Source organism: Seriola aureovittata, chromosome 5, assembly GCF_021018895.1.
Source record: "Seriola aureovittata isolate HTS-2021-v1 ecotype China chromosome 5, ASM2101889v1, whole genome shotgun sequence".
Taxonomy (NCBI): Eukaryota; Metazoa; Chordata; class Actinopteri; order Carangiformes; family Carangidae; genus Seriola; species Seriola aureovittata.
The window spans coordinates 14,786,510-14,801,730 of record NC_079368.1 but is presented as its reverse complement, the minus strand read 5'-3'; the positions used below and the strand labels follow the sequence as shown (position 1 = coordinate 14,801,730).

At 42.0% G+C, this 15,221-nt stretch overlaps 2 protein-coding genes across 2 annotated transcripts; one reads left to right on the top strand and one right to left on the bottom strand.

The window, feature by feature from the left end:
- The first annotated feature begins 927 nt into the window (after positions 1–927).
- ficd (FIC domain protein adenylyltransferase) lies at positions 928–4,763 on the top strand. The gene is made up of 2 exons (XM_056375849.1): positions 928–1,532; positions 3,041–4,763. The coding sequence occupies exons 1-2, from the start codon at positions 1,262–1,264 to the stop codon at positions 4,120–4,122; spliced, it is 1,353 nt and encodes a 450-aa protein (XP_056231824.1). The 5' UTR covers positions 928–1,261; the 3' UTR covers positions 4,123–4,763.
- Positions 4,689–15,121, bottom strand: sart3 (spliceosome associated factor 3, U4/U6 recycling protein). Its single transcript, XM_056375848.1, has 19 exons — positions 14,905–15,121; positions 13,367–13,493; positions 13,157–13,261; positions 12,884–13,068; positions 12,467–12,572; positions 11,784–11,908; positions 11,508–11,663; positions 10,693–10,831; positions 10,318–10,425; positions 10,151–10,228; positions 10,011–10,069; positions 9,686–9,795; positions 9,434–9,546; positions 9,265–9,341; positions 9,007–9,178; positions 8,454–8,911; positions 7,614–7,766; positions 7,268–7,455; positions 4,689–7,151 (listed from the first exon to the last, which is right to left on the bottom strand). The coding sequence occupies exons 1-19, from the start codon at positions 15,094–15,096 to the stop codon at positions 6,959–6,961; spliced, it is 2,844 nt and encodes a 947-aa protein (XP_056231823.1). The 5' UTR covers positions 15,097–15,121; the 3' UTR covers positions 4,689–6,958.
- Positions 15,122–15,221: the final 100 nt, after the last annotated feature.

Genomic DNA, 15,221 nt, shown 5'->3' with positions numbered 1-15,221 from the left:
ATAGAAGAACAAGTAAGCTGGAGATCTTGATCTTGATTCTAATTCCTGCATAATCAAAAAATACTGAGCAATTAATTAAAGGTGTCAGAACTGCTTTGTTTTTAGTTCCTTCATGCAAATTGTGGTTAAGTAGATCAAACACAATCTTTTTTAAATGTCCCACTCCCAGAAAGTAAATACTGTTGGCGGACAGGCAGAATAACTATTCCTTTCCTATAATACTGGACAACAAAAACACTGTGATAGGCCAAATCAAATACTAATCTATCAGCCCCAAAATGTCAGACCAGGCAAGCTCCATGAGTATTTGCACCACCTGTTTATGAGAAATAAATTGTGCTGGAAATGTCTATTTATTATGAGTACAGCAACAAAACGTTACATATCTCTATTCATCATAATTCTGGGGTTGTAGGAGCCACTAATGTGGAACAATCTATATCAGTACTCTGCTTCTGAAGTGTTGCAGCTGTTAATTTGGGGGTTTTGCCCTGAGCAAAACCTCTCAGGTAATTCCTATAAACAATGCAAAAATCTGTCTCTAGGGCGACAACTACTGCTGAGCCATTAGGACACAATACACAATATCAGATGAAAAAAGAAAATGTAAAAAAAAAACTCCGTATAAACAGATGAAATTACGTTTTAAAACTGTATTAAAACAGGGACAGACAACTTAAAAAATGTATCAATTGATAATACCTATACTTTTATAAGGTTAATGAATAAATTCATTAACTAAAGCCGTTTTGTAAAGTTTTCATTAAGGTACATTATGTCTCTCTGCTGTTGTGAAACACTGCGTTGTATTGCCTGAAAGGCAAAACTTTGGACAAGATATCTTAATAATTACCCAATCAGAGACGGCTACGACCTGTATTTCCAGCCAATCAGCGCCGTCCTTTAATAAAATTCTGGCCAATGATGTTCAAGAATGTTGACACGTCCTGCCCGAGGAGATGATGTGTATATTTTGTACACAACGGAGCTGACGCCGATAACAAGTCGGTGTCTGAATTAACTAATCGATCATTGAGTCTTTGTTTTGAGCTCAGAGCCACACACGGGCGGCAGGGAGCCGAGTGACGAGCTGTAAAAGTTGGAAACCTGAGCTGAATTTCCTCGGCGGTGTCGGTGACTCCCAGCTGTCATGTTGGCCGTGCTCTCCGTCCTGACTGCCGCCCTCTGGCTCTCCTAGCTGGGGTGGGTATACATGGGGGATCGTATCACCAGAGGATGGAGGATTTAACCTGGGACCATTATGGCTGCTGTGACGGTGTGGCGTTACACCAGTGGCCGTGTCCTCGGAGGATGGGGCCCGCTGCTGTGTGTGCTCCTCGGCTCTCTGGTAGCCCTCCTGATGCCCCTGGTCGGGGTGGAGAACCAGTGCTGCGCCGCCCTGAAGGGCATCGCTCAGCTCCGCTGCCAGCTGTGGGGAGGCTCTCAACAGCCTCCAGCTGTGCAGTCCACCAGCCTCACCGTCCCCTTCACCGCCCTTGATCTGCTGCCTCACAGGTCCAAGCCCAGCAAAGGTACAAACAAGAACAGGTGTATTGATCCACTAAAGCTCAACTCAGTACCATATGTTATGGCGTCTCTAGTCATTTATCGAGGACAACATCCCAACGTTCACAGTTTCCAGGTTCTTAAATACAAAGATTTTAACAAACATTTTGAAGTCTCTCTGTCCTCGGGCTCTTGGAAATTGTGATGGCCATTTTCACACAATTTTCTGACGTTTTATAAGCAAAATAAGAAACGGGTTAAAAAGGCCCCAGGCTGCAGCGTTACCATCTGGTGTAGTAATCTCATTTTGAGGCATTAAAAACAGTTTTATCAATGATTTCTGGTTCTTGAAAATGCCAGTTCTAGTTTGTCTTTGTGATTCTGTGTCAAACAGGTGCTTTTACATATGAAATGTAATATGTAACGTATTGTCTTGTTTCATCTGTTTATACACTGCTAAAAAAAAATTAGGGGAACACTTCAATCACACATCAGATCTTGTTGAATGAATTATTCAAGTTGAAAATCTTTCCAGATGTACATTGTATAATTTGTTGAGAACAAATGACATAACAATGATCAATGGAAACCAAAATCATCAACCCATTGAAGGCCGGATTCACAATCGCACCGAAAATCAGAGTTAAAAAATTGAAATCACAGGCTGATCCAACTTGCGTGTCTGTACTACCGCCTGTATGCACTACCGACAATGTCTGCATGCTCCTGATGAGTTGGCGGATGGTGCCCTGGGGAATCTCCTCCCAGATGTCGGGCCCTCATGCCACCATCATGGAGTCTGTTTCTGACAGTTTGGTCTAAAACATGCACACCAGTAGCCTGCTGGAGGTCATTGTGTAGGGCTTTGGCAGTGTTCCTCCTGTTACTCCTTGCACAAAGGAGCAGGTACTGGTCCTGCTGCTGGGTTGATGCCCTTCTAAGGCCCTGTCCAGCTCTCCTCGCGTAACGGCCGGTCTCCTGGTATCTCCTCCATGCTCTTTAGACTGTGCTGGCAGACATGGCAAACCTTCTTGCGACCGCACGCAAAACACAAGCTAGAGAAGAATAAGACAGGAAGGATAAGGAGAGAGCAACTCTCTGTGGCCACCACATGCAAAACCATTCCCTTTTTGGGGGTTGTCTTGCTTTTGCCTCTCCATTGCACCTGTTGTCACTTTCATTTGCACCAAAGCAGGTGAAATTGATTCACAATCACTTGTGCTTCCTAAATGGACAGACTGATATCCCTGAAGTTTAACTGACTTGGTGTTATACTGTGATGATTAAGTGTTCCCTTAATTTTTTTGAGCAGTGTATTTCTTTTCTTCTTACTATGTTTATTGATATGCACCAAAACACCAAAGCAAATTCCTTGTATGTTGAAAACCTACTTGACAATAAACCAGACTCTGATTCTGATCGCTGCTGGAATAAGTTCCTGTGCATATCAAATTTATTTTCAGTACTGCCCAGCTCTGTTGTTTGTATGTTTCACCTGTTAGAGTTGACAGCTTCTCTCACGTTCTGTTTGCAGAGATGGAGCTGGAGGCCAAAGCGGCGCTGCAGCAGGCTCTGGAGATGAAGAAACTGGGGAAGAGGGAGAAGGCTCACAAGCTGCTGGTGCATGCACTGAGTATGAACCCTGATTTCGTGGATGCCCTGACAGAGCTGGGGACCATTCTGGAGGAGGAGAAGGATGTCGTCCAGGCAGACCACCTCTACACCAAGGCCTTGGCCATTTCTCCATGTAATGAGCGGGCCTTGGTCAGCCGAGACAGAACTCTGCCCTTGGTGGAAGAGATTGACCAGCGTTACTTTGGCATCATTGACAGTAAAGTGCGCAGGCTTATGTCCATTCCCAAAGGCAACTCTGCACTCCGACGAGTGATGGAAGAAACCTACTACCACCACATCTATCACACGGTGGCCATTGAAGGCAGCACGCTCACTCTGTCTGAAATCCGTCACATCATCGAGACGCGTTACGCCGTTCCTGGGAAGAGCCTGCAGGAGCAGAACGAGGCCATCGGTGTGGATGCGGCCATGAAGTACATCAACACCACGCTGTTGTCCAGATCAGGAACCATGACTGTCAGTGACATCCTGGAGATTCACCGGCGGGTGCTCGGGTATGTGGACCCCGTGGAGGGAGGCAGGCTGCGCACCAGCCAGGTGTTTGTGGGCCACCACATCCCACCCCACCCTCAAGACTTGCAGAGACACATGCAGGAGCTGGTTCAGTGGCTCAACTCGGATGAGGCCCTGCAGCTGCACCCTGTGGAGTACGGAGCTCTCGCCCACTACAAACTGGTGTATGTGCACCCATTTGTAGACGGCAATGGACGCACATCACGCCTGCTCATGAACCTTGTGCTCATGCAAGCGCGATACCCACCGATCACAATTCGCAAAGAACAAAGGGCTGAATATTATGCAGCTCTAGACACAGCTAATGAGGGTGATGTGCGGCCTTTCATTCGCTTTATAGCCAAATGTACAGAGATAACATTAGACACATTGTTGATTTCTACAACAGAGCACGCTGTGGGGCTGCCGGGAGCCAGAGAGGACCAGGCCTGTCCCGACTGCAAACAGACCATCCCCATCCACAACTGAGACAGAAGAAGAATAGGCATGAAACGCTAGCATGCAGAGATAGGTTTTGATGAATCTGATGAATAACAATCTTATCATAAAATGTGTTGAATTGCCTTGACCCTGGGCCGTATTCTACCTTACTGTCCCTGTGCCTCGGTTTCAGTTCTATCCTGCTGAATTCATTGAAACTGCTGCAGGATGTTGAATTGATATCAGATTTTTCTGCGTTTAGGTTTGCTTTTATACAAATCTTTTTCCTGCACAATGAAAAGCTACATTTTTTTTTCCACTTTTAGTTTGTAAAAATGTTCCCATAGGTATTCAATGCATTTTTATTCTCATCAGAATTCAATCTGAGGTTTGACTACTGGTGATGTGAAACAAAGCTTTATCATGTCGTTTGACTTGAGATGCTTCAGTGATTTTCACTGCAGATATGTACAGTGTGTGAACGTTTAGTTCACTATGTCTCATAACACTGAAAGCACTTTGTCTGATTATTTATTTTATTTTAAAATACAAGTGTTGTATTAACTTTCATTATGTCTTCAGGTTATAAACTTTTAGAATGAACATGCTGTGAGTGTCGTACTGGGATCAAAGATGATTTACAGAACTTTATTAAAACAAGTTTTAGAGCAGAAAAAAACATGACATAACTTGTTTGTTTTTCTTACAGGACCCAAAACACAAGGGTAGAAAAGGCTAGACAATGAAACAAACAGGAAAATAAATACAGTGACTGAACAGAAAAATAGCCATTTATTATTCACCTCTATACCAAATTCAAAACATTGACTATAGAAATTATACAAAACAACAGCAATGCACTCATACCACCTTTAGGAAGGTGGAAGGTGACTTCTAAAGACCAACATATTCAGATTTTTTTTTTTTTTTTTTTTAATATCAGGCCACTTTGGTGAGAGCAATATGTATAGCTTGTATTCCATCTGTTTTTAAACTTAGATTTCTATTTATTACAAACTATGGTGACCTCTTTGAAATTAAGATACTGAACATTACACACAGTCTTAACTATGCAAACAGGGCGAGTGGGCCGGTGGACAAATGGTTGACTCCTAACAGGAAAAACAGAAATGGACAAACTGCATAGATTCTCTTCTCTTGTGTCGAAAGGAGCTGCAGACCTAAATAAAATGTGTAGATGACAACAGCAGTAGCCTCTTAGCTGTCAGATAACTGCAGCTCAGAGGGTGAAACTAGCTCTACTGAACGCACCACATCTATAAAACTGTACGACTACTGTCCACATGTACTCTCTAACATTTATGGTTATAATCTCTTTTCAACACCCAAAACTAATGAATGTGTTCTTACATCAAAGAACTGCTTCAGGGCAGCAAATAATGATTATTATAGATGAATCTGCTAATATTTTCTCAGTTAATTGTTTGATCTACGAAACTTTGAAAACTGAAAAACACTGAAAAGCTCCTCGAGCGTCGGGTCAACAAATGTCTTGTTTGTCATATCAATTGTCCTGAATACATTAAATTTACCATAATGTAAGAAAAGGAAAACCAAACAAATGTCACATTTGAGACACTGGAACATCATCTTTGAAGTTTCCCTTAAATATGGACTTAAAGGATTAATTATCAAAACAGTTTCTAATTAATTTTTTGTCAATCGACTAATCTTTGCAGCTCCAGTGTGCTGGGATGATTAGCTTTTGTGTGAAGTTGAATATCAAAACCACTGGAAACACTTTCTATAAACCAAACAAAAGAACATACTCTTTAGTCGGGATGTGACCAGCCCCCAAAGCAGCAGATGAGACACATTCCTTCAGCATCATTAACACCCTGCTTACATGTGCACTAATATTAAAAGATGAAGGGAATGTAGTTAATTTCCCTCTGAATCTCTATTTCATTCCCAACACATAAATCAGACTGATGTGTAACTTCAGCGACTGGATGATGGATGTTTTTACCCTGAACAGACAGGCCACATTATCAGTGATAATAGTTAAGTATGAAAACAGATAAATCATAAGACAGTATACTCTGTAAATACTCAATATCACTTGTTAGCAGTGTGACATGACATGTCCTCAGGCCAAGATAAAGCCAGTTAACTAATACTAATTTGCCGGACCCTCTCAGGGGACTCATAGCATCACAATACTGATGATTACTAGCAGATGGTAACTCAGATGGTATTATGCAAAAATAATGATTTAGCAATAGTATACAGTCAGAAAAAATCTTTGCTAGCCTTGTTAGCTGTGTCCTCAGAGGTGAAAATAAGTTACACAACAAAGTTCACAGGTTCCCTAAAAACATCTTGAGAATATGTCTTTTCATCACTGTAGCACATCCAACTTATGTACACACACCAACTATGTTACACGTCTCAACTGTCAAACTTTTGCATATACCCTTTTTTTTTTGTATAACAACATTCACAAGTTTGGCTGTTTTGAATATTTAGAAAAATACTCTCCCATAAGCCTCTGTCAGGTCCCCTTCACATTACACAACAAAAGAAGACACCTTGCAACATAAGGCTTACAATTTTAAACACAGTATATTTACACACAAATATGATACACTTTTTCTTTTATAAAAGAGCCTGCCAGCCACCTTCAAACACACCTGACAAAAACAATCTGTCACACTGGTGAGAAAGTCTTGGTTGAAAAGGGTTTAAGATGGAGGGCAGGAGCTTGGCGATTAAGGCAATCTCGCAGAACGGATGATGAGAACAAAGACTCAGATTAAAGGGAAGTCAGGTAACCAATTACAGAAAAATCACCACCACTAATTTGTAAGGACACAAGATGGCTTTCAGTGTGAAGGCGGTCGTAATTCTCTCGCTCGTCTTCTCACTTATTGACAAGCATCCTGGCAAAGTCTGAATTTGACAATGGTTTCGTCTCTGCAGCTGCGTTCACTGATGCGCTGGCTGTTGCCTGCACCCGCTCAGCTGCTGTTCCATTCTCAACTTTGCCAACAGGCCCACTTTGTCGGTGCAGTGAACGAGGGAGCAGTGACAGCTGGGTGCGTCCTCTTCCTCTCCTGGGAAAAAAAAAAAAAAAAAAAAAAAGGAAAAAAATCAGCTCTTTATCTGTTCACACACAAATCTGAGAATGCCAAACTTTCAGCACAGCAGAGAAACACGTCCATAAACTTACGATCCATAGATCTGGCGAGGCATCATGTCTGTCGTGGGTCTACTGGAACCAGGTTTATCCATCATGTTTCTGCGAGGAGGGTTACTTATCGCAACAGTGATTTTGTTGCCCTCTACTTCCATGCTGTCCATTTTCAGAACTGCCTGAGACGCCTGGATTTCATCTGCAAACTCAACATATGCCAGACCCTGCAGAGACACACAGCGAGAGCGTTAATAACGTCAGCAACACTCTACACTCGGACTTTGCTCAGCATCTGCGTGCTCAAAGGTGGTGATCATTAGCTTCATCAAGAACACCATTTTTAGCCAAACATCTGGACACTGTCCTCCACTTCATGCCTCACCTTGGGTTTTCCTGAGCGATACGTGACCAGACGAACTTCTTTGATGGTGCCATGACTTTTGCAGATTTCCTCCAGTTGCTCTTTAGTGCACGAGAACGGCAGCCCAGAGATGAAGATTTTGTGTTTCTCCATTGCTGTGTTGTATTTGAACACCTACAAAAGACATTCATGATCATATGTCACGTGTTACACATTATCAGGGTTTCTACAGGGACCTTGCTAATGCCACAAAGAATTCAATTTAACATCTGTTTAACAGTCACATTGGACAAAGCATGATGGAAACCCAGTAGGAATAATATGACCTAGATTTTGATTATTACATTTTTCAGTAACACTGTGTGGTATGACATGACCCTGATGAGTGGCATAAAATGGTCAGATTAACCAATTAAAAATAATTAATTCAATTATAGCCACAAGCTTCCAATTTGCGGGTCATTTCAGGTAGTTTAATTCTGTTTAAGTAGAGAGACCAAGCCCACACTTGCTTCTTCATTACAAAGCCTGAAGTGTTTCAGTGATTGTGCACTTGTTCTCCCTTCAAATGTGAACAAACCTCTTTGCGTATGGGCTGGAGATAGCACAGGATGTCTCTTGTCAGCTTGAGTTATAAACAAAGGTGATAGGCCATGCCACTTGTGCTGCTATACGTTTGAACCCTAATAAACTTCAAGGCAAAAGAAAACATTTAAGAATTTGTAAATGAAATGTAAGAGTATTTGATACCTTCTAAAGTCTTTTTTGAGGAAACTCATTCAATGATTTCTAAGATGGTTCAAGACCTGCAGGTACCCTGGCCATAAAAAAACAAACGTGCCTACTCGTGGTCATATTTACCTTAAAGTCAGGGTTTTTGTTTTTATCCACACAAGGTGACACAAACATGGGCCTGCCCTCCACCTCCATTCTGTCCAGCTTCAGGGCTTCAGGGACTGACACCTGGGATTCAAACTGTACATAGCAGTAACCTTTGAAGCTCCCTTTGTTGCTGAAGACAGGGCGGATCTGTTTGATGGGACCACAGGTCTCAAACAGCGGCCTGAGCTTTTCCTCAGGCTCCTCCAGGGTGTACGTCAAGTTGCTGATGAACACACTGCTGTTATCATTTCGAAGCTCTGGCTTTTCATCATTCTGCCTCTGGGCAGCAGCCGCCGCTCCCTGCTGGGCTTTTTTAGCACCAGGTGGAGCGGGCTTATAGCCGGGAGGAGCGTTTCTCCCGAAGAGTCCCGTCTCTGTCTCCATGTACTCCTCTGTGGTTTGGTCCCCGTTTCCTCTGTGCCTTTTAGGGGCTTGTTCTGTCACAGAGGGGAAACACATAATGAGTAACATCCGACTTCATTTTGCTGAAAACTAAAAAGTTATATTATTTAAATCAAATAGTTTCTCTTACCTGAGTCTTCATTCCATTCGTCGTGATAATCATCCTGTTCTGCTTTCCTCTTCTCCCCGAATCGAGCGCCCTTCTGGACCTTCTTCTGAGCCTTCTTGTCTGACTTGGCTTTCCGCCGCTGCTCATTTCTCTCGTCCTCTTGGCGAGCCAGGTTGGCTTCTTTCTCAGCCACCTAGCAGATGGGCACAACATGGTAACATTAGCCAAATGCAGCTAAATGATGCAGCTGTGTAGTGCAGTTTTGATACATGCTCCGACCTTTGCTCGTTGCTCATTAATCCTGTTCAGCCGGGTCTCTGTCTTCTGCACTGCCACATCCCAGTCCTCCAGAGAACCTGCATGTGAGGACACAAAATATAGAGACACATTAATTTGTGAAAATCTCATTTATTTTCATGTTAACGTTGGTTTTTATTTTGGGACTCACCCTCCACTCTCTCGAAGGTGAGCAGGACTTCACACACATGCTCTGGGTAGTCTGAGGTGCACTGAACTGCTCTGTGAAGAGCTTTTCGACAGTGAACGGGGTCTCCATAAGACCTATTGATAAAATAAAAACATAAACACATTTTGGTTCAATGACGAACGAATGAATGAATGAATGAATGAATGAATGAATCCATCCATCAGCACTTCACTTCAATTAACCCTGTCTCCTTACAGACATGGATTGACAGACCTTTCAAGGTTATAGTACTCCAGCCACATGTTGGCAAATTTGGCATTCCCTTTTGTCATGATACTGTCCCACAGTTCTCTGGCTTTTTGCATGTTCTTGCAGTGGAGGGCCTGGTAGCGGGAAAAAAAGAAAATCACAAAATGTTCATTTGTGCAGGGTTTTACAAAATTTTACCTAACAAATAAAACACACACAACTAACACATTAACAAATAAAATAAGTCAAAAGAACACACTATAAAACCAGATTGAATACAGGGTTAAACACAACTGAACATAACAGAGGGCCAACTCTCGAAAATGGTCGTCATAGTAACAATGCTTACCTCTATTCTTGCCCAGATCTGCATTATGATACAAGATGGATCTCCACTTTCACCAAATCCTACAAAGCCACAACACAATAAATTACATGAAAACCAAAGCAAGTACACCACAAACACAAATCTCAGTGAAATCCACTTACTTTCTTCTACATCTTGTTTCATGTAGTCTAGAGATCGAGAGAAGGTTCCTCGTAACTCCTCTAACTCTTTACTTGATTCTGTAAAAAAAGAGGTGAGAACACCATCAGCAAAAAACAGTTTGAGTTTGATTTTTTTCTAATCGTCTTTGGCACGCAACTGCTCTCACCTTTACTGAAATCCACACGTCTCCTCAGGTAGTCGAGGTATGCCTGCCAAATTTCCACATAATCCGTAGCTTGAATGAAACCTGCATTTAGTGCCTTCTCAAAAACATCTGTGTAGGGGAAACAGGAGTGGCGTAATAATACATAAAAAGATCCAAAATACCACAACAAGCATCTAGGATGTTTCCCCATAACTGTGCTATTAGATAGGTATGACTCTCCAAAATCTGTCACACCACAGTGTACCAAAATATATGGCTCTATTTCAGTAATGGTTGTAACAACAATACATAACAACAACACTATACACACAAAATACATGAAAACAGCAACTGAGTCATGATCTGAACAGCTTCATGCTGCACTGTAGCTGTTACCTGAGACAACCTGATGATCGGCTCCATGCCTCTCCAGCGCCAGCAGGTAGCTCTTCCACAGACCCATGGTCCAGGGGCAGTTCCTGACGGCACGTTCATGAGTAGAAAGAACCAAGTCTTTGATCTTGAGCTGACGATCCTAAAGAGCCCAGAGAAGGCAAATAACAACTTGGTTAAAATAACCTTAAACAAGCTGAGAGATTTGTTACTGATAATGTAACGAGCCGCAGTGACCATATTTTCTTCTAAAAAAGTATATTAATATAAACATATTGTTTGTGCAACTGCAACCTTTTACAGGCTGCTAAACACTGAGGAAACCAGGCGAACCCTTAACATTGAAATATGACTAATACAGAATCACAAAAAAAAAATAACACATCGTCCATACAAGACATGGCTATTTTCACAACACTGTGGCCAAAAGGAAATCCAATACAATAAAAATAACAACCATTTTAATTGAACTGTTTTACCCTGTTCAGATGAGTAAAATGATTAACAGCCTTAAATATCGCTGGTTATTGTCCAAGTTTAGTGTTTACGGTGTCAGAAACTATATTACAACAGTTAAATGACCGATGAAACCAGTTCATTGGCTGTATTTTTTGAGATAAGCTCAACACAAGCTGCAACACTTTGATCATAGTTGTTTAGCCCTTGCTGACAGACAATGGAATTGGCAAGTTTTAGGCGCCAAACAAGATCAGTCCAACTGGGAGGTAATGGCGTGTGAAATGAGATCAAACGCTACCAAGCAAACATTACAGTCTGACTGGGAGGCAGCACCACACCAAACACTGACCAGTACTCACAAGATAGGTGGTGTATTTTGCCCACATGTCTGGTACCAGGCAGTTCTCTGCCAGGGCCCGCTCAAAGGTTATCTGGATCCGTGCTGGGTCACCCTCCTTCAGTTCAAAGTCAATGTAGGTCTGATACTCTGACAGCTTAGGAGGTTCTGCTACCAGCTGCAGCAAGACAACAGCATGCAGATGTTATACACAGCAAAAGCTACGCACGTTATTTAAAGTATTCTAAGAGGACAACAAATAATGTTTAAGCCAGAATTATTAATGCAAGTCAGTCACCATAGACTCTTCAAAAGGTTTGCACTTTTCCATTTGCTTCAAAGCCTTTTTGTACAGATGTATGACCGTCTCAGGCACCCCATGTTCGGCCCACTCCTCATACTCTGCATAGGTGGCTTCCATGTCTACAAAGCAAGGGAGCACAGTTATCTCAATTTTTATATGGCACTTTTCCTGTTTTCAACATTATCAATACAGATACACACACCACATGCAGTATTTACAAAATGTAACAGAGTAACATTGAGAAGTATCAATCTAAATGTAAAAAAAAAGTATACTGCCTAATCTCTGCCCCATACTTTAGTGTACAATCAACAAAGGAGAATTTCAGATAGGAAAGAGTTTCAAACATTACCCACATGCCCCTGGTCTCCACTCAGCTGGGCCAGAATACAAGAACTACACAATACTAGACCTTCTAACTAACTCTTGAACCAAACTGAAAACATGTGCAAAACAGTGCCTGAAGAGGAGTGCTCTCTTTCTAAATATGTACGGTATTTCAAAGGCCACATCATATCACTGCCACTTTTAACTTATCTCAAAAGGCAGTGTTATCTTTTTAAATGCAGTAATTCACAGTTTTTCAGGTGGCCCATGGCCATGACACACAGCCCTCACAATAAGAATCCAACCCACTTTACAGCAACCCGTCTGGACAGAAGAGGCGTCATGCTTACCCATTAAGGGGACGGCCAGCTGGCGGCGAAACAGTGTATGGATTCGCTCAAGCTGAGTGTTCAGCAGCTCCTGCTCCTCACGACTGGGAATTCTGCCAGGTGGAGGCTGAGAGGAAAGGCAGCAGAGAGAATTGTGTCAAAATTTAGCAAAGGCCCATTTAGTCTAACATCAAAGGAATTCAACATTTATTCAGAGTTACGTCAGTGGATTATCATTCAAAAGTATGACCTGTTAACCTGACAGAGACAAATGAGACTGATTTTATCAGCGTGTCTTGAATGATCTAATATCGTTTTTGGGACTGGATCATTAAAAATAAAACCTCTCTCTCAAATACATGCATGATCAAACAGCAACAAAAACAGAGTGTATGTCTGACCACTAATAAGATTTCTCCTGCTGATGGAAACACGAACCTGTACTGTGGACAGAATGGCGTTTTCAAACTCTCTGTACGCCTCCCACACCGTCTGTCCCTTGGTCATGTGAAGTCCCACAGCTGTCATGGCTCTTTCAAAGATGGATCTCACTTTGTCTATCCCACCTGGAGAGCCCATGCCACCAATTGAATACTGAGCATATTCAAGCCAGATATCTGGACCTGGATATAAAGACAGAGTTAAATGTTAATATTATGTAATTACTGAATGTCAAATCAAAAGGCGGTAACAATGACGTGATGCACTCACAGATATAGTCTTTTACAGCTCTCTCAAAAAGTTCATATACTTTCTCCCGGTTTGGCTCCTCCTCAGTCAGACGGATCTCATCCTTGAGCCAATCCAGCCAGATCTCTGCAGGATTAAACAAAATGAGATTTCAGTTGCACAAATAATGTGTCAATTGAAGCCTGTCAATTGATTTTTCTGACCCCAAAAGCATATTAGATATACACCAACCTTCTGTGAGAGGGAAAAGTTCACTCATCTTCTGCCTTGCCTTTCGCAGTCGGAAAAGTTCTCCCTCCTGTTTCAGTAGTTTGATGAGATCCACGTGGCAGTTGTAGTCGAACGCGTTGATTGACAGCTAAAAAATCATACAAAGATGAAAGGGAGTAAGATGTTGAATAATACAATGAAATACATCCTAATTAACTTCTGCTTCTTCTGTATTTATATAGCTGTGATTTATTAGCACTGCCAAAGAAAATATTAAACTGAAATTACAATTTGATTTTAGTTCCTTCGGTAACTACGGTAACTTCATAGCCCAAACATTTAAGCAGCAGTGACTTCACAGATTTTGAGCAGTTTCAATACTACAATCACAACTTGAAACCTAACTCCGACACAAACTGCGACAAATAAGGGACAAAAACTAGGTCCCACCTGGGTACCACAGATGCAAATACATTTAGTTGTCAGTTTATTAGGTAATACTAATGAAATTCAATGCAACAGCCCTGACATAAATTCTAACAGAGCTGAAATGATCTGTTGATGAATCAATTTGGCAACAATTTGATAATCAACTAATTAGCAATAAGCAAAAATACACAATCTCTAGTTCCAACATTTTAAATTTGGGGATTTCGTGTTTTTCTTTATACCATTTTCTGAAAGAAAATAACTGGCAGATTAATCAATAATGAAAAAAAACTGTTGGTAGCAGCCCTAAATTCTGTAGTTTATGGTGCTGTTGAATTGTACCTTGTTATCCTGAGATGTGTTTCTAATGTTTTATTTATAGCAGTCAAGGCAGACTGAACATTAAGAGACACCTTTCAATTTAACGCAACAGCACCACCATCTACAGCCACCAAAATGGCCATTTAGTTGAATCAATACCTCCCTGAAACATTTTCGACAAAAACTGAACAGAATTAAAGTTAATGAAGGTACGATTTATTGCATGGCTTTAGCATTAAGCTGCATTAGTTTGAGCTAGCGACCTTATAAACTGGCAACTGAGTGTAACATAAGTAACGCTGCAGTAACGTTGTAGATTTGGTTTTGTTTTGGTTATCGTGGAAGCAAAGACCACACAGCCTTTGTTGCCTGTAATGAGACGTTATCAACAGGAACAAATTCAACACCTTAAACGTGACAGCCGACAAAGTTTGGACCGTGTGTACTTTCTACACATGTGTACTTCTTGTCTGGTCACACTGGGAGCTGTAATGACACACTGGACTGAGGTGGTGAAAAGACGCATGTGTCACCAGAGGAGCCATTAGCATCACAGATTAGCAGCACAGCTAATCACGACAGCTGTGTGAATGGCGTCGTATCATACGGCGCCCTTTTAATTGTTTTGGATACCAGCAGCTAACATTACCACATTTCTACTTTCTGCCAAAACCAAAGCAGGGCAGAGCGCTCTTCAGTTTTAAAACTACTGACTTGTTGTAGTCGACTGTGTTTACCGCCCATTCATTCTCATTAGCTCGTCGGCTAACGTTAGTTAACTATGCTTAGCTCGGTTGTTTGCTAATTACCTGCTCCTCCAAACGCTGGATTTCGGCTTCATTTTCCCTCTCATCTTCAGACGAATCGTCCTCCTCATCGTCTGAATTTTCTACTCCCATGCCCTCCTCTTCGTCCGATTCCATCTCCCTCTCCTCCATCCCTGCATCTTCCTCCTCCATATCTTGCAACTGCGTTTGCTCTGCGTTGCTTGACGCTGCCATGTTGGAAAGGCTGTCTGCCTGGTAACAACCTGAGAGGTGGAGCCCTTGTGCCGAGGATCCCCTTGCGTGCAACGGCTACTGCTGGCCACTAGTGGGGGCTCCTTCGTCGATGAAACCTTCCTTTT

Bases quoted from the DNA above. Each gene is read 5' to 3' on its own strand.
- ficd (XM_056375849.1), top strand. From the start codon at position 1,262: ATGGCTGCTGTGACGGTGTGGCGTTACACCAGTGGCCGTGTCCTCGGA. The intron at 1,533-3,040 runs GTACAAACAAGA...TTCTGTTTGCAG, and splicing joins CAGGTCCAAGCCCAGCAAAG to AGATGGAGCTGGAGGCCAAA.
- sart3 (XM_056375848.1), bottom strand. From the start codon at position 15,096: ATGGCAGCGTCAAGCAACGCAGAGCAAACGCAGTTGCAAGATATGGAG. The intron at 13,262-13,366 runs GTTGGTGTATAT...TTAATCCTGCAG, and splicing joins ACTTTTCCCTCTCACAGAAG to AGATCTGGCTGGATTGGCTC. The intron at 8,912-9,006 runs GTAAGAGAAACT...CCTCTGTGACAG, and splicing joins CGAATGGAATGAAGACTCAG to AACAAGCCCCTAAAAGGCAC.